The following is a 24,311-nucleotide window of genomic DNA, read 5'->3' on the forward strand; positions in this document are numbered from 1 at the left end:
TTAAGTTGTAAAGAACTGTGGCAATTATCTTTGACAGGATACGTACTGTACAACGTATATGTGTGACTTTTTAGTTTCTTGTTGTATCGCCACGGACCACCTGTGCAGTCGTCGCGGACCACCAATGGTCCGCGGACCACAGTTTGGGAAACCCTGTTCTAGTCTACCAATTCAGCAAGATCTGAACTTAACACAAATAAAAGCAACAAAGACATTACATTCCCCACTTTTTTCCCGGTATTTGGTAGCCTACTAATGTACCGTATTTCTACCGCAGTTGTTAAAAACTATCTTTATAGACTTGTTGTTGAAATATTTTATCCTCGGACTGATTGAGCAACTTTGGAAGCTTAGCCTTGGCAGTTTCGTGTTGGCATACTTGTAGAGGATTTGAAACACAAACGCATGTTCGGCCACCAAGGTCGACAGTGTAAAGACTCCTCTTGTAGAAGTGTATTGTCTATAAAATGATTCCATCCACTAATTGTCGTTGAAGCGAGAGCTATCCTTGAAGTGTGTCACTCAACCGCACAGTTGTCATTGCTGCTTGACCGTTTCTTCGTTTATAAATCTGAGTATTTATCTAAGAAGCCATATGATCTTCTTTCTAATAGTAGCCTACAGTAACAGAATTCAAGTAACAAATTTTTTTTGTACCGGTAACCTATTAAAGTAGCCTACAGTAACGTATATTAGGCCTAATTGTTAGATTAAAAATTGAGAAATAAATTTTCTCGACTCCTTTTGACTCATAGACAGATAAAATCAAGCAACCACACAACATTTAACATGATACATCAACTACGAACGTTTTCGGCCATACACATGTTAGCCCTTTTCAAGGAAGCCCTCTTTGGCTCGTCGAATACTTGTTGCTGTCAGTTTGAAATACTTCGAAAGCTGAACAATCATTGTCTATCAAGAGTTGCAGGTTACGGGGCTTATCGGAACCGAAAGCCAAAAATGTCATCTAACTTCTATATGAGGGCAACGCGTAGGGCCGTTAAGCGGATATTTTAGGTTCGATACCAATGAGGTATTTGGGTTTTAAATCAACATATTTATAAGAAACACGAAATGCATCCACAGAATACTGTGGTTTCTTTATGTTTCCAGGCTCCTAAAAATTATTCCGGGTCCAAAAGTACTCCCTGAACCCCCATGTCAATGTTACTGGCAACATGGAATCAGTTTTGTCATTTGTAAACAACTCTCGATGTTTCTCTTGACCAAAAGTTGTCTTCATGAAGTAAAGATTGTATTCAATAATAGGACAGTGATACGACATAATCTTGAACGAAGAAAGCTCCATGTTTTTTTTCAGATCTTCTGAAAATATGAATTGCATTTAGTGGAGAAAGCACTAGGCCTACAAATTTCATCAATCTTTCGACAAAGCTAACCAATTTCAAATCACATCACCACTCTGGCCAAATATACACCATAAACAAACCAGTGAGAGACTGCAACTATAAATTAAGCTGCTTCGTTTCATCTTGAGATAATAATCCACTTTTGCAGTTCAAGAAAAGGAGATGGTTTTAGCCCAAAACAAATTTTGCATAGCCCAACATTACGGTGTTACCATGTCCTTATAGCATACCAACTCACTGATGAAAAAATTCCATTACGTTATAGGCTCATAATTTTATTACTACACCGTATCCTTCACAATAGACGACTTAAAATGGTTAGTTGGTTTGGTTTTTGAATCTTTATCCTCGGACTGACAAAGCATTGACAGGTTATTCGTAGTAGTTGCGCATACTTGTAGATGCTTTAGACACAGGGCAGGTTACCGAGGTTGACAGATAATGAAGTTTCCGATTGTTGAAATGTTGTTGCCGGGGAATTATTCCATCCTTTAGTTACCTCTGAACGGAAAGCAGTCCTTAGAATGCGTTGCTCAAGCGCACACCCCGAGAGTCGAACCAGCGCCGCATGATCGTGAAGCTTCTTCACGAAGTCATTCGCTAACAAACTTAGTTATCAGGGCTTATATAGTTATCTACTACAAATAAAAATCACCTTTATGTAGATGTAGGTGATATAGCTTAAAATGACCTAAAACCTGGACAAATCAAAACTCAATTGTGTAACTTATTACATCCATTTTGAAAATCGTTGGCCTATCATTTCCAATTTCAAACAAAAGACGTTAATCTTTTTTAATTTTATGTTCTTATTGGGTAAGAAAGTAATCTCAGAAACATTTATTGCATTACTGGCGTTTCGCGTACCATGGCAATAAGCAACTTGAGTTCATAGCGACTAAGGTTACCCGCTCCGAGGATGCGCGTTGTTATGGTTGTTAAAACGTCAGTAAACAAATTTAAGTTTCAGTAATTTTTAAGTTTCTGGCATTATTGTCTGATTCAGCGCATAAACATTAAATTTAGAGCTAAACTAGAAATCTTTACGATAAAATACTGTACATAAGTTATGTTAAAAACAAGAGTAGCCTATAGGTTAATGCTGATGAGCTTTTAAACTTTTCGGTATTCTGTATCCTACTTTGGGCTATGTGTTATTGTGGTGCATACACGTAAAGCGCTTTAAGATGGATGTTGCGCTACCACAGTAACATATCACAACATAGTTGTTACTTTGTTGAAGACTTTAGGCGGCTGATTCCTATCCAGAGACTTTGGCTGATAATGGATGCGTCGTCTGCATTTCCTTTGGAATTAGTTGTAGATCGTGTTTAGGCGTAGAAGACCTTTTTTCATTTGAAAACATCCTTTCATGGCTGAACGATTTTCTACTTGTTTTCTTCACCGATGTGATTTTTGTGGAACTCCATAAACTTTCGCTGCAAGTTTTGACGCAAAATAGCTCTATCCTAAGGGTTATGAAACAAAATATTATGCATAAATTTTCGCCATTACAAACTACCAAGAACTTATAGTCTATGATCGATTTATGGGTCTACTCTGAGCAGGGCCGTGTTAATCACCCCCGCACCTCCCGGCCAAGAGGGGCCACGGCTGATTAGGGGCCCACTCATTTTAGTTTGTTTAAAGTTTTTGGACTGTTTAAAAAATAAAATATCTGCTACAGAAGCTCAATATTCAATAGCTTACGTATGCAAGGCAGTAATTTACTGCTTTTCAAACCCCCGACTGAGGGCCCACCTCTGCCTAGGAGCACACTCATATTTTCTTCGTGCAATGTTTTTCGGCTTGTAATTTCACATGTACCGCGCTTGCTTTACTCGCTCAACTCAAACACATTTTGTTCACCTCCGTCGACATTAGACATGCATAGATGGGGATTAAGGAAAAGAAAAGTTTCTTAGGTCCCAAAAAACTAACAAAATGATGCAATATTCCAAAGTAAACACCGCTCACTCAAATAGCCTAGTTGATTAACAATTCAATTAATAAATTTCAATTTAATATGAATGGTATCGGTGAAGGTACTCCTCAGATAAACTTCGAAGTTTTAGCCTGCTGAAAGGCAACACCAAACTAGACTATACAAACTTTCAAGAAAGAAATTATTGAAATGTTTCTGTAGCCGTGAATGATTTCTTTTTCGAAATGGTAGGCCAACTTAAATTTTCAACCAAAACTTCTACCCCAATCCAATTTTAATTTCATGATTTCGGTCTTCATATAAAGTGTGCATCTTGATAAAAAAAAAACATTTTGCTCCTAAAAAGTGACCAAAACAAGATTGTATTTCTCAAAATTGTCTGGGGCTAATTCCCCCATTCCCCATTTCAATTTTAATTTTTCAGATAGGCCATTAAGTCTTGCATTGTTCATTTATCATATAAAATTTGCTTTTTTAAAAATCTGGTCCTTCTCCAACTTTTCTCTAGATCCACCTATTAACTATTTTTTCTAGAAAATCTTAAAAGTTGTATAGGCTACTCTTTGCTAAAATGATGAATGCAAATTTGTTTCCCACATAGAAAAATTATGCGGCCCTAAATGCTTTCTGGTCCTATTTTAAGGGGCGATCACTAAACATAGGAGCCCACAAGTAGATTTCAAGAGGGGCCAGAGATGGTGCTCACACGGCCATGAGTCTTAGTCAATTAATGAACTACCACATCTAATAATTTTAAATGGAATTCTCTAAATTTAAACATATATAGGCTAGCACCAAAACGATTAAATTACCTATTTCCTTTCGTATAGAAACTAGTTCGGTCAGATTTCCAGGTCAGCAAAAGTCGCAATTTGCTCCGAAACTTGACTCCCATGAACGAATAAACAAGCGGATTCATCATTGAGTTACAGAAACCGAGACAAACAGTGAAGAAGTGCAGGTCGTAAAAGCTACAAAAACATTAACGCCATTATGAACTATAATAAGCAACTAGATTATAATGACGAGCGTTTGACAGTAAAAGTTTGCTGAAAAACACCTGGCTATACCTGGCCTTGATTCGACCCCCTTTCAAAAAAGTGTTAAGAAGCTGAGGCCTTTATATTAAATTATAGGTGCAAATCTTTATGTTTCTTTGTTGAAAAGAATTAGTTATTGAAACTAGTAATGTGAACTATGTAACATGTGGAGTTTGGAGAAACATTTTCAAGGTTTGAAATTTTAAGTACGTTTTCAACAGTTTGATACAAAGTGTTCAACAAGTTTGATTAAGAGGGTCAAAAATTTGTCTCAAACTGACTACCGGCATGATTAACCAAGATCCAGAAAACAATTTGGTGAGCGCAGTAAGTTTGACGAAGCAAAATTTGCAAAAGAGAATGGACAATGTAAAAGCTGAGATCCGATGAATGAAACAGCTTGAATAGAGGTCTGGAAACTTGCCTCAAAATTTTCAACAAGTTTTATTTTGATTTTGTCACTTTTGAATATTTTGTGGTCTAATAAAGTAGGCTGATGTTTTATTTTCAGCTAAAGCTGCCACTGTTCCTTTCCATCTATTTGAAGACGTGATTTCTTTTTGACCAAATTGTAAGTAGCCTACTCTTTATATGTAAATTAAGATAAAGCAGGTAAGCTACTGTTCGAATTGAGAGAGACTTCGGATACATGATAAACCAATTTATTTACACATTTGAAAATTTGCTGCGAATATTACTTCTTGCCATTTTCACAATGGTTTTGAGACACAGTGAACACAAAATATTCGTCTTGTGCTTTTTTATGATTTTTGCATAGCAACAAACTTTCGAAAATCAGTTGAAGATGTGCCACCTTCCTATATCAAGGCTTGCTTCACCTCATACCTCTATTAAGACTGAAATTAATCAACTCAATTCCGACTACTGCAATGGGATAAACCAAGAGAAACGAGCAAAAGAATTTTACAACAATGAGAAAAATTGGAGTCTTCTCCGTTTTGAAGGGGGACTTGACCAAGTGCCTCCTAATAGATAGGTTCAGGAATGCTTTTAAACTGATATAAGTCTAATTGTAGTATATAAGTCTAATTGTAGTTGACGAAACCATAGTGAAATGTAGGCTTAATACACAGTGGAAGAGAAAGTTTATGTTTCTAAGCATAATTAGTCTGCAATTTCCACCATTATCCGTTTTTTCCATTGCTAATTTAGAGTTCAGAATTCTTCTTTAATGATAAAAAAGTTGTAAATTAATTATTTATGCAGCAAGATTACTCTATAAAAACTAATTTGTGATTTTTAGACAACTTACAAAATCTAATCATCGTTGGTACAATGTTTTTTTTATTTCTTTTGCATTCCAGTTATAAATTATGCAAAATTTCTGTTACACACACCGTCAAAATGTAATAAAAACCATTAGATGCGTGCGGCCAACCTCGTTTTTATTTTCAGCTGATAGCCGGTGTTTACGCAATAGATATAATCTACAATCGCAAAGTACCTCTTTGCAGGGCCGTTAAGAGAATACTTTGGGACCGGTACCAATGAGACTCACGGGCTCCAAATCAAAACAATTCTAAGAAAATCGCATTATTTATATCCAAAGAACACGCGGTGGTATCACAAGTTCCCGAGCCTCTTGGAAAAGTTCCGTGCCCCTAAAATTATCCCGGACCTACGTTCAAAAGTACACTTGGACCCCCCCTATCAACGCTACTAGCCTCTCAGTGAGTGCTACTCAGCTTTTGTCGATGCCTGCCTCTTCTTGTTTGTTACAGCACACCCACCAGTGTTGCCAGGTTAGCAAATCCTTTCTAATTTGAGAACATTTAAAGAACCCCGGAAAAATAAACTTGCGAGTGAGAAAATTTGGAAGTTTTGGAGAAGATTAAGCACAGTTGAGATTACGTAAACAACAACTATTGCAAATGTTTACTACAACATAATAAGTTATTACAAAATTATAAAAACAAAAAATATAGTTTAACACTACTGCTGCTAAATCGTTTCACATTAAAAAGTCACTTTTTTTAATAAAATAGTCAAAATGAATCTGCCATTAAATGAGTAAGTAAAAAAATAGAGAGGAAAGAAAAATCGCACTCACCCATTGCAGAGGAAGCTGGCAGACATGTGTGATAACATATCTCCGCCTTTTTCAGTCGCATTGGACGTGCTTAAAAATGTTCTTTGCAAGGGAGCAGAAATGGAAATTGCAGTTGATTCAATCTAAAAAGTGAACTAAAATTTCAATAGACAGCCAAAAAACTGGCTAAAGCAACAACTTCTTTGTTTTTTCGATTAGTTTGGTGTGTCCTGTCACGAAATCAGTCTTCTTTGCATTGATTCAACGTATGCAGACGTTAACTAAATATACAAAAAGAAGTGATTTTCGACGTTGCATCATCTCTATCGGTATAGGAAAGATAGGCTGGTGAGACAGGAAAGCAACCAGCTTCAAGTAAAAAGTTAGCATCACCATTTTTATATTTATTTATGCTTAAAAAATCTTTTCTTATTTAAAAAAAAACAATCCAACTACAGTAGGCTACTTGAGTTATGGTTTACTAAAAGTAATTATCTCTCTTTTGCATTTCAAATAAACGTTAGACGTCATCAATAGCTCCATGGATACACTGCTCGATTTTTCGCTTTTTGTTGTCTTTTCAGTAAGATTTCCCTATTGTCACTTACAAAGGTTTGCGGTGTGGTCACGTTGATCAGATGGAATTCTACAAAAGTTTGGTTAAAATCAGTTGTGTCCCATTGGCAGTCGATCACATGAGCATGTATGAGAAAAATTACAAAGTTTGTTATCTGCAGAAAAATGACAATTTTTAAAACAGTCGAAACACAAAGACGTATAAAAAGACATTGGGTATGCAAATGTGATAGTAGTGATAACCAAACAAGGATAACCTGAATTGTAAATGTGAAGCAGATTCAAGAATCACACAAATGTGCTACGTGCCTTCCTTCTACGAAAGTGTTTATATAATTCCTGTATTATGATGGCCAGAGCACTGGAGCGCAAAGTTAGGGCTGTTTTGTTAATAGCGTCTTGCTTTGGTTATTCTGGTGTCCTCTTCTATGACGTTATAGTTGAGTGCCCGGTCCTGATATCTCAATTCCTTACAAGCTATCTGGCCTTTTGGCAAAAAGTTTGTCGACTCCTGTGGTGAAGAAGCAGGGCAAGCACACCAAAGCTTACCTGATTGGGCATCCAACAAATGACAAAGCAAAAAATGATAACAAGGACCATGGAAGTCAATTTGTTGCTTTCTGCAAAAAATTAAATCACTCGATGATTGGAAAGTAAACGGCAACACTGCATAATAATAAAACTTAAAAATAAAACAAAATATAAACCATTGCAGCAGTGCAACTAATGCCACCACAGTCCACAGTTAATCTAATGAGAAATTAAGCTTTGCTGATTAACGTTATAGAAACGTTTTTTGGGTAGACATTTTTGCTTTTATTTGGTAACACTATTTATAGCAATTTAGAGTAACAGAACAAAAAAAGAAAATCAATTAAATATAGCCTAAATTTCTTTTGAAGTTTTTAACTTCAAACAAGATTGGCTCCATGCAGGTAAATTGAACTTAACGTCAGCTAAATGAGGCTGTCAAATTTAAAACTCATTTAATGATACAGTAAAAGCCAATTCTGTTAAATTTTGAAATATTACACCTTTTTATTAAATTGACGGTTGTTTGATTAAAATAATTACCTAGTTGTCATTTTGCGATCATTTAAGAAATAGAATTCAAGAAAGACTTTTCTGTTGTCTCAAGTTTGCAAAAAAGATCAAGTAGCTGTTGAAGATGCTTTTAACATTTGTTATTTGAAACAATCATTCATCGTTTTTCTTAAGTTGATTACGTGTTTATGAAAGCCGCAGCTAAAGTGAAATCACGGTTCTCTGCTGATCAAAGCAAAACATATAGGACCACTATAGACTTTAATGTACTTGCCTACAAATATTTTCTGCAACGCCAAAACAAAATACGTTCAACAATACCGTACCCTACCCTGGTTTGGTTTTGAATCTTTATCCTCGAACTGACAAAGCCTTGATAGGTTATTCCTGGTAGTTTCGCATACTTGTAGAGGCTCTTGACGCAGGCCTGGTTACCGAGATTGACAGAGTGAAGTTTCCGACTGTTGTTGAAGTGTTGTTGCTGGGGAATTATTCCATTCACTAGGTACCGCTGAATGGAGAGCAGTCCTGAAGTACGTTGCTTAAGCACACTCCCCGAAAACTGAACCTGCACCTCGTGATCTTAAGCCGAGCGTTTAATCACTAAGCTAACAGAGCGGACGAACTCTAAAACAGACAAAAATTTGTTTGGATAAAAGCTTAACTGTGAGCGGCTGTATATAAGATTTTTGTATACTACATAATGAACATGACATGTTTGACAGCATATTTTTCTTTCCGTAGAATGCAATCAATGTATTTAAAACCTAAGGATAAATACAGAAGTTTATCTAACACTTTCCTCGATGCACAAATGTTAAAAACTGCATTTGTCGTTGCAGTTTTTTTGTTGTGATGTCTCAAGAAACAAAATTTGAACATTACATTCCTCGAACGTTTAAGCGGCTATTGGGAATGAAAACAAGTTTCAAATGTTGCAGAATATCGGTTCGCATAGGTTTCTTTACCCGCCTTTAATGCTTCGCTTTTTCGCCTGGTTTCGCCTGTGTACGTAAGCAATGAGATCACAATAACAGAAAACGATGACAAGAAGAGGAAGAAAAAAGCCAAATCCGGATCGCAGGATGTTGTAGATGAGGTTCAGCGTTATGTTAAGATCTGGAGGAAACTTCCACGAGCAAACCGTTCTGGAGAACAGAACTATTAGAAGTTGCTGTGTTATCATTGACACCGAAGATATAACAATAAATAGGCTGCAGTAGCCTACTGTACTATCAATATTACAAAAAAGTGTTCAATGCTACGTAAAAAAGCCAAGTAGAGCGAATTGTATCAAATGCAGTTACTATTCACCTAAAAATCTTAACGGACTGTTTCACCCTTATTTGGAAGCAGTAGTAGGTTCTTATTCCAGTTAATTCTGCTTGAATAAGAATCTTCCAATGATCGCAGTAAAGCTAAAACAGGCTGTAGGAAAGGTTTATAAATGAATAGTAAACTACCAGTATTCGATACGAAACGGGTGATGTGGAAACGGTTATTTACAGTAAATTCCAAGTTTTGACATTTTTATTTCTGAACGCTGTGACAATAACATGACCTGACAAGAAACACTGCTCTGTTGCATTAAAGTTTTAAAACATACAGTACAAGGATTTGTTTTAAACTTTAATCTGATTTATAAACAATTCTCATTAGTAGGCTATCCCTCTGATGTTATTATCACCCTGATTCAACACTGTAGGTTTAACTTTTGTAAATGATTTTAAAGTCATATATTGACATAAGTTTGAAAGCTTTTTGTTAAAACAGATTTTTCATACCTTCCGCCTTCCACTGAAATTGTGAAACGGTACAAAAGCGGAAAAACAATAAAGCAAAGTCCGCAAAACCAAATGAATCCGCTTGTTATTTGTGCGTTCCGTACAGTTCTATGCTTTCTACATGGAACAGCCTGGATGAAAAACATTAAAAACAAATGCATAATAGATTCATGATTAGCTGCTTTTTTTCTTTTTGAAATCGTTATAGAATTGTAAATATTATTTTTTTCAAATTTTACGTTATAACTTGAAAAGTCTTTACTACAGAATAACAATTAGGCTATTTGTCTAAGTTGAGCTACCAAGTATTAAGGCCAGTTATCAAACATATATCGATTTTTGTACTTTGCACTTTTTTTTTACTTCATTGAAATCTGCATTGTCTCGTTCCAGCTTTTGCTGTTTGCAAAAATGAAACTAACATGAAACTTCAATTTATTTTTATGCTTTGAGACATTCTAGGTTGGATCACAACAAGCTTCAATTAAACACGTTGTTTATGACAAAGCTTTGCTAAGGAGAATGTCAATTTGCTAATTTGCTGTTAAAAAAGACGCAAAAATAGTGAAGCAATAGCCTACCACATGGTTTAGAATCAAGTTTATTCTGCAAAAAAAAAATCCTTTGCTGACTTCTTGCAGGAGTTCTCAATAAGAATATACTGTAGATGTTTTATAGAAGAAATAATAAAACTCCATACTACTTAACTACTTGTGCATTTCTGAATAAGACTACAGAAGACATTATTCTATAATATTGCACCTACAGCTACATATCGCACCTTCATTATTCACCATACTTAAATACACAAAAAAGCACAACGATAGAAAACATCGGTCGTTTTTGTGTTTGCATATGAACCTGGCTTGACGCTTTATGTGTAACTCCAAATCAAAAGCTTGTTTATTTTAATTCAATGCTTTAATGTTGTATTTGTATCTCAATTTATTTAAATGTTTCAAATTCTGCCTAGTTTACATAGCCTACTACATGACTGAATATACTTTGCATAGGTGTATATATTAGGCTACATTACCCCACCGCAAGGATAAAGAAATCACTTTTTTATCATCAATGGCGTCAATTATTTTTTGAAAGTTATTTTCAAAAGTCTAATTTTACTATAGCCTACATCATGATCCACAACCGCCAAATCTGACAACTGAGATCCACAATGAGCTGAAGATGTGCATTTTTCCTTTTGTATCATACAAAAAACATGCAATTATTTGTGTACATCTAAAACAAGGCGTGTGCTGTAATAAACAGGTCTGGTATTAGTAAGAAAAATGATAAGTGGGCTTTGATTTCACAATACTATCGAAACGTGGTTTCCTGCTACTTACAGCGATTCTTACAAGTTCATGAAGATAAGTATTTGTAAGTCGTGTTCTATAGTTGTTTTTCACAAAATTCATTGCTGAAAACAACGATTCACACAGGTAACTATTATATTTTTTGCAAAGTTAACCTCTCTTTCAAAGTTTTATTTAAATTTTATGCATAAATTCACATTCTTATTGCAAAGTAAAACAACTACAAACTATTTTCTCAATCTTGTGCAACTTTAAACTTCAGGTTAGTTTTAAATGGACAAGCTTTGGGCAACCACTACTCTTTAAAAATGCCAAAAAAACAGTTTTTCTAAAAATTTAAAAAAATATCTGGCAACACTTTTACACTCCGCTTGTCAGACATCCAGCCGAGTTGGCGATCCCTATACTATGAATCCCTGATAAAAGCCTTAAAAATATATAGGTTATGGACTTATGGACTAAAAGCCTTATGCACTAAAAAAATAGCCTACCAGCAAACATCTATAGGATTGGCCCATGATACCAGAGAAGGATCCACAGAGGATACAAACTGATATGAATGAATCAACAAGTAAATAAAAAAATAACAGTTTACCTCTCAAGTACATGTAGCTCCACACAGAGTGAAATTTACATGCCTTTTGACTCTTTTTTATTTCTTTAAAAGTAATGTCTAAAAAGACATTATTGACCCAAAAAGAATGACATCTAAAAAGACATTATGAAAAGTAACTACGGACAAAGGCCAGTGTTTCGATCTTCCGATCTCTTCAGCGTAGTAAAGTGAAGGTAGAAAGTTGTCTTGAAGTGTTGGTTGAGGTGATGATTTGAAACTTGAGTGATTGTTGTGAGACAATGAGACTGGATTTAATATTTAATTTCGGACTCAAGCGAAACGTAATTTTACAACCTATTGGAAGGTGTGATTTTTTTGAGAGAATTTGTGCTGAGGAATGACTGGAATTTGTTAAAAATAAAAACTAGAAATAAAGACAAGAATTTGCAACTGAGCTAGGACATAACAATCATCTGAGATGGATCTAAAATACAAGAAATTAGGTACAAGTGGCACATAAAAGTATAAAAATTCAAAGAAAATGAAGGGGTGTACCAGCAAACATCTATAGATGTTTTTATGATAACTTTTATGTGCCACTTGTATCTAATTTCTTGTATTTTAGATCCATCTCAGATGATTGTTATGTCCTAGCTCAGTTGCAAATTCTTGTCTTTATTTCTAGTTTTTATTTTTAACAAATTCCAGTCATTCCTCAGCACAAATTCTCTCAAAAAAATCACACCTTCCAATAGGTTGTAAAATTACGTTTCGCTCGAGTCCGAAATTAAATATTAAATCCAGTCTCATTGTCTCACAACAATCACTCAAGGTTCAAATCATCACCTCAACCAACACTTCAAGACAACTTTCCACCTTCACTTTACTACGCTGAAGAGATCGGAAGATCGAAACACTGGCCTTTGTCCGTAGTTACTTTTCATAATGTCTTTTTAGATGTCATTCTTTTTGGGTCAATAATGTCTTTTTAGACATTACTTTTAAAGAAATAAAAAAGAGTCAAAAGGCATGTAAATTTCACTCTGTGTGGAGCTACATGTACTTGAGAGGTTAACTGTTATTTTTTTATTCACTTTTTAAAATAAATACTTTGAAATTTTTTTCAGAGCCAACTTGAAAGATCCACAAAAAGTTGAAAAGATCCGGAACCGGATCACGATCCGCCATTTGGCCATGCCTGGCCTACATCATCCGAACTGCTGTATGTGGGCCTAAGTGGGGATTCCTAGCAGCTTTGTGCGAAATTGACATTTTAATTTAAGTGAAGTGCAGATTATTTTCCTTAAAGTTGCTCATCAATTGGATTGCCTACAACGACAGAGTGAAAGAATCCTTTTAAAGATATCTATAAAATCAAAATCAAATCCACATCAGATGAACTTGACCTCTGCTTCACGTCAAGACTGATCATCCCGATGACCTTTCTGAGGCGCCATATTGGAAGCAGAAGAGGAGCTTAGACTCGATTGATTTGACTATAAAAGCGGTGACATTAAAACAGCAAAAGTGTTTTAGACACCTTTAAAAATAATTGGTTCTCAAATTTTTGAAATTGCTTCAAACAATTTAAATGTCTTTGAACGTCTTGGCGGTCACTCTGTCTAGGGTAGATGAAAAATTTTTTAAAGACGTGCCATGGCAGGCAGCGAATACCATTTTTATATACTTTTTACCAAAATAAAGCAAGCTGCCAACCAACAACACTTTGAGATACTGGACAACATAGGAAACGCTCGAAAATTTTACGAGTTACGCATCTAGTATTCTAGTCAGCTGCGCATCCAGAAAAAAATGTAGGGGGGGGCTAATTTAGAAATGTTGGCCGAGTGATTTGCGACAATAGTGACAGTAGACCAATGCCCATCCCTTTGATTAATATTCAAAGGCACTCACGGCCCACAACCCACCGGTTGCCGATACATCAGGATTCGTTCTCTCAATCAGATTAAAAGTTGGCCTAGTGAACCCCATGCTATACTAGCACCATCAGCATCCTCATCCCTACGTCCACTCTTGCAATCTTTTATAGATCTCGACTTTTTCGTCATGTATGACAAAATAGAATTAGCTTTCCGTTTGCCAACTCAAATAAGTGCGAAAACAACAATTAGCACGAAAACAGTTTGAAACAAAACACTAATTTTGTAAACATTTAAATTTGATGTGGACATTTTTCCTACTTACAAAACATTTAAAATTAGTTCGTATTTTCAATTAAAGTCCCAGAGGCCTTCGTCTCTCTGCTCAAATGTGGTATACAGTTTTGCATGTCCGTGTGATTCGACGAGCGTACGGGAGCATCTCAATTTTAGGGACTTGAAGAAAAGTACCACCAAAGACCATATCATGGCGGGTCAAAAATTCTCTGCTGACTCATTTAAAATTTTACGCAAAGGCAAATCCCAATTTGACACCAAAATTCAGGAAGCACTATTAACGCTACAACCCACATTTAAACAAACAGTTATTTGCTGGAGGCGCGTCCATTCTCCTCAACATTTAAGTTACTTGATTTGTCACGTTCCCTGTGGTGCAAATTTTTTTGTAGTTATTTATGTAGTTGCCTTTCCTAATGTAAATTTACCTTCAAGAAGTTGAAATTTATTGTATTTTTTAGTTATTTTCAGATTCCTGATAAGGGCTTAAAGTTTAAAGCCGACTGTTCGACTGTTAAAACTATTTGTAAATATGTAAAATATATATTGTTATAATGCTCAGCCCTGTTGTATTGTTGTGTCTTATTCATATCTAACCTGTAAGCAAAAGGTATAGCCTAAATGGGTACATACAAAAGTCAAAAACTTCATTTTTTGTGGCGGGTTTGGAGGGGGCTTGAGCCCCCTTAGCCCCATGCTGGGTGCGCTACTGATTCTAGTTTATCAAAGGTCGCACGTAAGCTTGCATACAACGAATGTTAGAACCTTCGTATACAGAAACGTAGACATTGAAGTCACGTTTAACAAACATTTTAAAAACTTAACTGCTTTCACCCCCAAACAGCAAAATCGGTCATTTTTGCATTGATTTAACTTCTGTAAACGTTGAATCAATGTAAAAAATGACCGATTTTGTTGTTTGGGTACATGCTATTGAATGATAAAAAAATGTTTTTTTTGTGAAAAGAAATGCTTTAATAAAAGGCTTTTTGTATTCGATAGCACTGAAGATGAAAACAGTACAGTTTTCGAAGCGTTTGTTGAACATGAGTTTAGTTTAATATGCATCTTCGGCTCTTTATTTTTTGATTAATTAACCCATAGACCTAAGCGTTTTATCATTATTGTTATCATTAGTGTGAAGCTAACATAGGGTACATAGAGATGATTTTCAAACGGATATGGAAGAAGGTAAATTACGCAAATACGTAAGACTGTGAAGTCACTTTACAAACTAAACTGAGGTAAAACCTTTTAGCACTAAGTCGACAACATATTTGAGATGAGACTGCGCAGTTCTTTATCTGAAAATCGCTTGTCAGCTAATGCTCGGAAACTGACGGAAAAGATCCGAAACAAGAATCGATTCTGTGTTTATTTTGGCACACGATTTGAATTTTGTGATCTTTTCTATCTCTGAATTTATTTCATTTATCTTTGATTTAATTTAAAACTTAAATCAAGTCTCATTGGTTTATTGATCACTCTTTAATAAAGCCAAAGTAATTTAAAAACATTTAGCAATGTCTTTGTAGACATTATCTTTAAACAAATAAAAAAGAGTCAAAAGGCATGTAAATTTTACTTTGTGTGGAGCTACATGTACTTGAGAGGTTAACTGTTATTTCTTTATTCACTTGTTGATTTATGCATATCAGTTTGTATCCTCTGTGGATCCTTCTCTTGTAGAATGAGCCAATCCAATAGATATTTGCTAGTACACCCCTTTATTTTCTTTGAATGTTACCTTTTTTAAACTTCTCCTTCAATATGACATACAGTGACAAAGCAAATGCTTTCAGAATAACCCATAAAACAACAAAATGCAAGCAATCCATTACTTGTCTATGCTGCATATGAAATCGATTTTAGTCTAATAAGGTCATCGCTGTGAATCAGCTTGGTATCTTAAATCTATGAAATCCATATTTTCATAATCGTTATTTTGATGTCTTCAAATCCACATTACAGTAGATGACCTTGGCCTCTGCTGCACGTCAAGACTAATCATCCCCATTGGAATGAGCTTTGACCAAGTAGAAAACAATTAGATTTTTGGATATACTTTACTATAATTAAATTGATGTTAAAAAGGGCAACAGTTCAAATTTAAAAGGCAAAAAGTGGTTTGCTGTTAAATATTTGCGTTTTAAATGATTGATTTTTAATTTAATTTTTTTTCTAAACAGTCCCTGAATATCTGTGAAAGTTTAACTCTCTTCCACCCCAGAAAGTGCTTCCGATTTTACCGTTGGCGCAAATTACCCTCATCCTTATAACCTCAATTTTAAATACATGCAGTAGCTATAAGACAATTAGAATGCATATGTATAACTATAAATGATGCTGTTTTTCAAATTGAAGGAATCTGTCTTTGACAAAGCAAGTTATTATGACGTCACAACTTATCACGTGAATGCAGCATGATGATGTCACAATATGGTATAACTAAATAAGTGAACAGAGGATATTGATGCAATGGCAGTCTGAGTTTTTTAATAAGATATATCACAGTCAAAAATAGCTAATTGCCTGCAAAGCTAGATTAATAAAGTGAGTGCAAACGCGTGAAAGACACCAATTACAAACTGAGTGTGCTGTTATTTCAAGATGTGTTTTTAAACAAATCATTACTTTGACAATTCAAACGTTATTGCAGCAATCCACAACGCAAAACTACCAACAGTTTAATTCAAACATTTATATTTTCTGGCAAATTTGTGAAATATTCATGGGATGCTTTTTAATTTCCCTTGTGTTCAATTAGGGCGATGGAATTTCCATTGGCACTTTCCTCGAAGAGCAACCGATCAATGTTTTGTGGCCTTTAAATTAATAATTTAATGCAGTAAACCCTAACTAAAGCGTCAAAAGAGAGTTGCTGGAAAACCTCCTGTAAATATTTTTCCGCCCTACACAATGTCTCCCACCTAAGAACACGATCTCAGCTTTTGATGATATACCCCGGTTGAGTTTGCTGGGATTTTATCCATTAATTCTAGAAGTAATAAAATCAAAATCTCCGCATAATCGTAATGATCATGTTTTATTTAAGTCCCATTGCGACAACATACAGTACACTGCGATCACAAATGAAAAATTCATTGGCATGAATTTGAAAGAAGAAGAAGAAGACAGATGCGATAATACAACAGATAACAGGAAGCAGCGAAGTTACATATTAGTCTTCGAGTTTGCTGCTCCCCTTGTTTTGGCATGTCATTAAGTGCCTTTGCTAAAACACGGCGGGGTGCTCTGGAGCGGTGTCAAACCGACGTAATTTCGAAAGCTACGCAGACGTTGTTACTGTAAACTAAAAAAAAGCTTTTACTTCTACCACCATAGACTAATAACGTTCAAAGCAAAAATAGTTCGTTTCGTTTTCGACGTAAAATTGACTTGCTTTGTTTAATAAGTTTCTGAAAGAAAATTTTTGTTTGTTTTTATTTCGAAATAAAAATATTTTTCTTTGATCATAAGTTACGTTTGAAAGAAAATCCAACCCCATGTAGAATTGCATTGTGGGATTGCGTTCCCATAATCTTCTAGCCAACGTAACTTTGCGAAGTCACATCGAATTAAAACTGCGCTTAAATTTAGAAACAAAATGAAACTTTTTATTAAGATTGTGATTTCGGAACAGTAGGCTAACAAGTTAAAAAAAAGCCCTTGGAAATTAGATATTTCAATCCTTTGAAGCAGTTTCATTCCCATCAGCCTAAGCATACACATTCTCTACCCAGGTTTAAATCTAAGGCTTAATTTTAGAAGCAGTTACCACGTTTGACTATGTTTATAACTAACGGCAGTCATTGTAAATGTCCTACCAGCATTCTTGGAAATGACCCATGACATGATCTTAATATTCTCCTGTCCATGGTAGCCTATAAAGTAGGCCTACTCGCATGATAGGCTACATGGCACATATGAGATCATTAAACGATGATAATCACAAATCAGAATTGCTCAACGGAAAATTTGCTATTCTCTTAGGAATGAACATGTTTGAAAATTTTATGTATGGTATATGTTTGTTTTCGTTCAATCGATGTTTGATCCCCTGGTCTGACCATTCTAATTTTGTCCAGCATGAGATGTAATTTGACAAACACTCAATTCCGCAACTGGAGATCAATCAACAGCGGATAGACTCGCTGCGTGCACTTTAGGGCTACACAAAGGCTACCTTTGATGTACTGGCGTTTGTTGGATGGAATAATTTATGGGCAATAAAATATCCAATATAAACGGAAATTTCATTCTGTCAAACATGGTGACTGACCTGTGGTATTCATTCCGAACTTCCACAATATATTTACAATTACGTGCATTGTGTAACTTCTGGAGTTGCAATCCTCTTTATAGCAAGACAAACTATAGGCTATATTTGTTGTTTTTACCAAATAAATTTACCAAAATTATTTCTACCATTTAGTTATTTCTACCAAAGCAACACAACCAAGCAATTTTAAGAAAACAAACTACAAATCTTAAAATAAATGTTTTTAATGATTGAAGAAGAATATCAAGAAATGTTATGTTGGTCGAAAGCCATTTTAGGAGGGGAGTAACAATTCCTTCTCTAAGCTTTCCATGCCTGTAGCCAGGGCCTCCAAGAGCCCTGCCGGGCCTCGGTGCAGATGTTGCTGCCGGGCCCCCCACCGCGACATGTCGCGTGACATCTCACGAATCACAAGCAAAATTTGCGGTGCGCGTTCTTACAAAGGATAAATTAGGTTAAAGTATTAACACTCCATTATTTCACAAACAATGCACTATTGTAAATATAACTTTAAATTCAAAGATACACACTAGTTATACACAAAGATAAAATGCTGTAAAATTCTAAAACACTACATAGTGTAAATATAGCCTCAATAGCGTTGTCAGATATGGAATTCTGCCCTAATTTGGGGAAAAGTTTATAGCTGTTGAAAACAAAAACTTGTATTTTGGATATTTTTTTTAGTCCTGGGCAAAGATCAAAACCCTAACCTTTTCTAACTCTTCCTAACTCTGGCAACACCTGATTGTAACCATGGCAACAAGTTGGTAAATCAGCCATTTTGAAGATAAAAATTGCATTACTATCCGACATGGCTGACATAGCATTGCATATGTGTGCTTACAGCTTTACATTAACATACAATACCATTTCTGACCTTGAAATATGCAGAGACTAGGGCAGCAAACTTAGGATGAATGCATTGCTACTGTTCATGACATTAAGAAACACCAACTTCAATATAAGAAATACCGACTTCATATAAGAAATACCAATTTAAAAATATTAAAAAAATTTTATGCAAAATTGACCTTAACACGCAAATTTAAACATTTTATTGGCCCCCTGAACGCAAAAAAATGAAAATATTGTTGTTCTAAAAAAGGGCATACCCATGAGGGGGCCCATTCAAAATATAAAACTAATATTCATATAAAAAACAATATTTTATGCAAAATCGACCTGAGCACGCAAATTTAAACATTTTGTCGGGCCCCCCTAAACTCAAAAAATTAAAAATTCTGTAATTTTAAAAAAGGGCATATCCTAGGCTACACATAAGGGGGCCCCATTCGACATACAAAACTAATATAAAACCAATATTTTATGCAAAATTGCTGAAATTAATCTTTTTATCGCGTGAATTTGGACATTTTGTCGGGCCCCCTTGAACTCACCGGGCCCCGGTGCAATGCACCAGTTGCCCCCCCCCCTCTTGTGGGCCCTGCCTGTAGCTACGCCTTTGCTTTTACTAATGACTTTCATTTTCTAGGCTTATACCCTACTTGATATTTGCTTGTGAATGTGATCACACTCCTTCAGTTAAAAACATTTTTGTTCACCTTCCTAGTTGAAAAGAAGCAGAAGGAACGCCGGTAAAGTCCAATTTTATTTCAATGAATAAATCCACCCTTACCTTGACCACAGCCAGCCACCTGTCCAAGCTCATGGCAGTTAGAAAGAAGATTGAGGCGTAAAGATTAAGATACGTCATACAACTGATCACCTGCAAAAGTTAAGTCAAATAAAAAACAACATTCCATTTGTTCAACTGCAAGATCGTTGCATTTCTTATCAAATTTGTTATTATAGTGGAAAGCACTAATGCTATCAAGCCATCAACCGCTGAAGAACCGATGCTTCAACCGCTTAAGAACTGGTATTGGCAGGTGTAAAACTTTGATGAGACACTGGAGGTATTCCATGGGGAGCACAAGTTGCAAATGCGGACAGGAGCAAACGATGCAACATCTACTCGAATGCCCTGACCTAAAAGCAAAGTGCTCTGCACAGGATTTGGCCGAGTTCAACGATAGAACAAGAACTTGCGTGATGCTCTGCTGGGCTATGGTTGTGTGACACACGATGAAGAAGAAGATCAAGCTACAAATATACGGGAAATACAAAATTTTTATCTTTCAGGGCTGGCGTTCGTGAATATAAGCCTAAACAACGTATCAGTTATAGGCTACTAGGACAAGATTTTATCATTCTGTTCTATATCAGTTTTGTTTATAGGCTATTATTGAAAATAAATTATTGTAAACAGCGGAGATTTATTGGCTTGGGTTAAGACCATGGGTTAACTGTATTAACTATTTCTTGCTATGATATTTTTACAAAAGAAAATAAAGTAATATTTTTATTTTAATGGCTAAATTTAAAAGGCTGTGATCTAAAGTTTTGGAGATTTTTTTCGATATCCAACACATTGAAGAGAACAAAACTTTTGATATTTGAAAAGCTTCGTATACATTTGACCAAATGCCAAACGCATAGGCTATAGTCTAGTCCAGGGTTACTCAACTGGCGGACCGCGGTCTGCATCCGGACCTTCTGGGTGTTGATGGTGGACCTTGAGCTTTTGGAATAATAACCTCATTGCCGCGTTTGAGGGCTTCTTTAAACAGATTTTTACTGGAAGGAAGCAATTTTTACTTTGATTATCCTAGTTGCTGGGGGGCGTCGACTCCCAGACTCCCCAACACTTTTTCAGAAATTCAATTCGAGTTACATTTTACCTAAAAAAGTGGTTTGGTACAGATAGTTTAACTGTCGTGGTTGCGTGTGAAATAACTTATTCATCTGACCGCTAAAAATATTTAACTTGTCAAACTGGACCTTTGTTAAAATTAGTTGAGTAGGCTAACCCTGGTCTAGTCATTAGCTTTAAGTTACGTGATATTATCGCAGTAATACAATTGTGGTTTTGAAGAAATGGCAATATTCTCACCTTGCACATTAGTCCACCAAACACCCAACTCCCCAGCACCAAATCAATGGACCAGCATGGAAGAGTACACAGAAGTAAAAGGTCAGCTACTGCAAGATTGATCACAAAGATGTCGGTGACAGATTTGTTCTGAAACAGGGTAGGCTACGTAACTTGTATAACACTGGTCAACAAAAAAAATTTTTTTTTTCTTGCATGGGCTTTGAGAACTGATTTAGGGTAACTTTGGGGTGCTGAATCCGAATCTGACCTCAGATTTATCCTATCACGTCAGGTTTGTGAGATATGATAACAGCAAGTTGCTACTTTTGTCAAAAGTGGAAGATTTGGCGTTGCGTTTACCACCAACATATGCAGTGCTATAACGAAAGGTTAGTGTTAGACAGGCCAAAACAGCTTATTTATAAGGCTACTGAACAAGCATTGCCATAGGCCTGTTTAAATCTTTGTGGTTTCATGCAAAACATTGACGGGGTGAAGGTCAGTTATACTATTAGCCTCCCTTTTAGCTTGTTACTACTGCATGGTTAATAATGTTGCTTAGACAACAAATTGGTATCAAAATTATAGTTGGTGGGTGTATTTCAGCTACTTATGTACTACATGGCCTGGATTTCTGGATATAGCACACTTTTGACAAAAGTAACAATTTGCTGTTATCATATCTCACAAACCTGACGTGATGGGATAAATCTGAGGTCAGATTCGAATTCAGCACCCCAAAGTTAACCTAAATCCATTGAAAAACTCCATGCAAGAAAAGTTGTGTTGACCGTGTAATGTATAGATATTTTTTGATTCTACTGAAACACACCAGTTTGGTATTGCGGTTTTAGCTGACGTGTGTATATTACCAATGGGGATAACATGACGTATCTGCTACAAGCTCGGTGGCCGAGTGGTTATTGCATTCAGCTCTATTGTAATGCTGCCAGATCTCGGTTCGATTATGTGAAAATGTGGGTTCATGGTTTGATGAAACAGACGTAAGATTATGTTGTTTATTCGAAAGTGAAGCAAAAGATGAAACTATTTCCAAACTGAAAACATTGTTATTTTTAACAAACCCAATCAAAACACCATGATTAGAATTAACTATTATTATTTATTTGTCGTATCCAGGCTTACGCCTTGTCATTGAAGATTTAGATTAAGTAGAGGGAAAAGCAAGGAAGACAATCTTCGTGTCCACCTTCAGGCATGCCTTTAAGTGTCTTGCTACAGACACAACCGCATGCTTTCGAACCGGCGCCCTTTCGAACGTCGTTTAAGGGCTGTCACCACTCGCAATGCAGCGATGTAGGATTAATTGTTGATCTTCCTTTCACACGAACGATATTTCATCAAATGTTCCTACATGTGGAAAAGCAAACCTTCAATGAGAAAACATGCAAGAATCTCATAATTTCTCAACAGTGCAAAACGCATTTTTTTGGCAGATGTTGTTTTGTTTTGTAGGGTCAGTAGTCTATCTTTCAGCTCTAACGACGCAGTAAAATATATGTGCTAGGTTTAACAAGACATTGCTGCTTTGTGTGTTCAAGGAATTATCACAAACTACTAAACATTTCACCACTTTCTTACCGGTACCATAGTTCTCATGATATGCAACACTATTCCATTTCCAGAGATTCCAACAACAGTGATGACCATATACAATGTTGGAATGATCAATTGTTTTGTTACGTTGTATGACGAGTCAGTCAAAGTGTTGCCAGATGGTAAGTTTAATTGGGTAGTCACTTCCAGGACTTTTGAAACACTAGTCGATGATACTAAACCATGCATCTTAACCGCCAGTTTTTGAAACTGATTGTTTTTTTTTTTATTTATTATTGGACAGCTTGAAACAAGGAAAACATTTCTAGTCAATTTCCTGGAAAGAAAAAGTTGGACCGGAAAACAAAACTTTGTTTTGTAGCATTACTGTAAAGATGAAAACAGAATAGTTTTGAAAACTTTTAATAAATTTGAGTTTAAAATTCTTCTTATTGATGATAAATTAATTATTTAAGTTGCAAACTATTTGCTAGGAGGTTAACTGCACGTTCTTAATCACCTTGCATGATCTACTACACTACACAAAGTCTAAACGTAAAATTGCAATAAATATTTTACTCTTTTATTAATCTGCTCTTCAGCTTCGAACGATTTTTTGTTGAAACCGACTCACAAATAAATTCAATTGTTTGTGATAACTGGTTTAAAAACAAAAAACAAAACCTTTCTTCTGCCTGTTTTCAATTGCAGCCGCCCTTGAATGACCTGATCAATTTTGTATTGATTAGAACACATAAGGAAAGATTACCAAATGCAGAATCGTAAACTGACGAAGTGTATTAAGCCAATCACTGCACCTTTAATTAACTCTACGTACTTTGTCATTGAAAATCGCTTGCGCATTTATGTCCTTGCTGATATCTCCATGCAACTGCTTTACAGTAGAAAAAGCCTTCTAAAGTATCTGTGGTATTTTTCATCTCGATCAGGTTACGGTTACTGATGCCACAAGACTATGTCAGGTGTGGCGTGAGATAAATGTAATCTGAACACACAATACCATGCTTAAAAAAAATAATTTTTTTTCATTGAAAATCTTTTAGCAAACCATAATACTTTTTCATGGAACGTCAAACAAATAAGTTTGTATGTACCTGGCCTATGGACCAATACGACACGGCCAACCAATCTTACAACTGAATGACAATTCCCACAATTTTCATAAAACTGCAAACACCTCTTTAAAAAAGTTACAAACTGTGTGCTACATTATAATTGCACTTTCTATTTTTTTACGCTGTGCCATTCCAACAGCTCGATTCGGGCTTACGGCGCTCCTCTTAAAACAAGCTGATTTTTTTAGTAATTTTACTTTTGATTTTTCTTCCATTTGATCCTACGCTGTCCAGCGCTATTCAATTAGTGTGATATTGATCTAATTACAGAATTGCAATAGAGACTTAGGTCGGGGTCACTCTAACGACGAAAATGACAACACAAATGCGATGTATTTCTATAAATTTTTTTATGAACTCATCATCTGTAGAGAGAAACCACATTTCTTTAATATCGCCAGGTTTTTTCTATCTTGACTCTTAGAAATGGCGTGTCAAAACACTCTTGCAAGTATGAAACTCATTCGCTATACAGATGAAGTTTAGAAACGCACATTTGTCGGTATAAAAATATTCAAACATCAAGAAAACTGCTGA

At 35.6% G+C, this 24,311-nt stretch overlaps 1 protein-coding gene across 1 annotated transcript; it reads right to left on the reverse strand.

Annotated features, from left to right (window-relative positions):
- Positions 1 to 1,262: 1,262 nt before the first annotated feature.
- Positions 1,263 to 22,887, reverse strand: LOC145785944 (apelin receptor A-like). Its single transcript, XM_082597638.1, has 9 exons — positions 22,684 to 22,887; positions 21,100 to 21,228; positions 19,783 to 19,872; positions 9,813 to 9,943; positions 9,041 to 9,176; positions 7,017 to 7,139; positions 6,430 to 6,551; positions 4,131 to 4,289; positions 1,263 to 1,326 (listed from the first exon to the last, which is right to left on the reverse strand). The coding sequence occupies exons 1-9, from the start codon at positions 22,885 to 22,887 to the stop codon at positions 1,263 to 1,265; spliced, it is 1,158 nt and encodes a 385-aa protein (XP_082453764.1).
- Between the last annotated feature and the right edge of the window lie 1,424 nt (positions 22,888 to 24,311).

Source organism: Aplidium turbinatum, chromosome 16 (assembly GCF_918807975.1).
Source record: "Aplidium turbinatum chromosome 16, kaAplTurb1.1, whole genome shotgun sequence".
Lineage (NCBI taxonomy): Eukaryota > Metazoa > Chordata > Ascidiacea > Aplousobranchia > Polyclinidae > Aplidium > Aplidium turbinatum.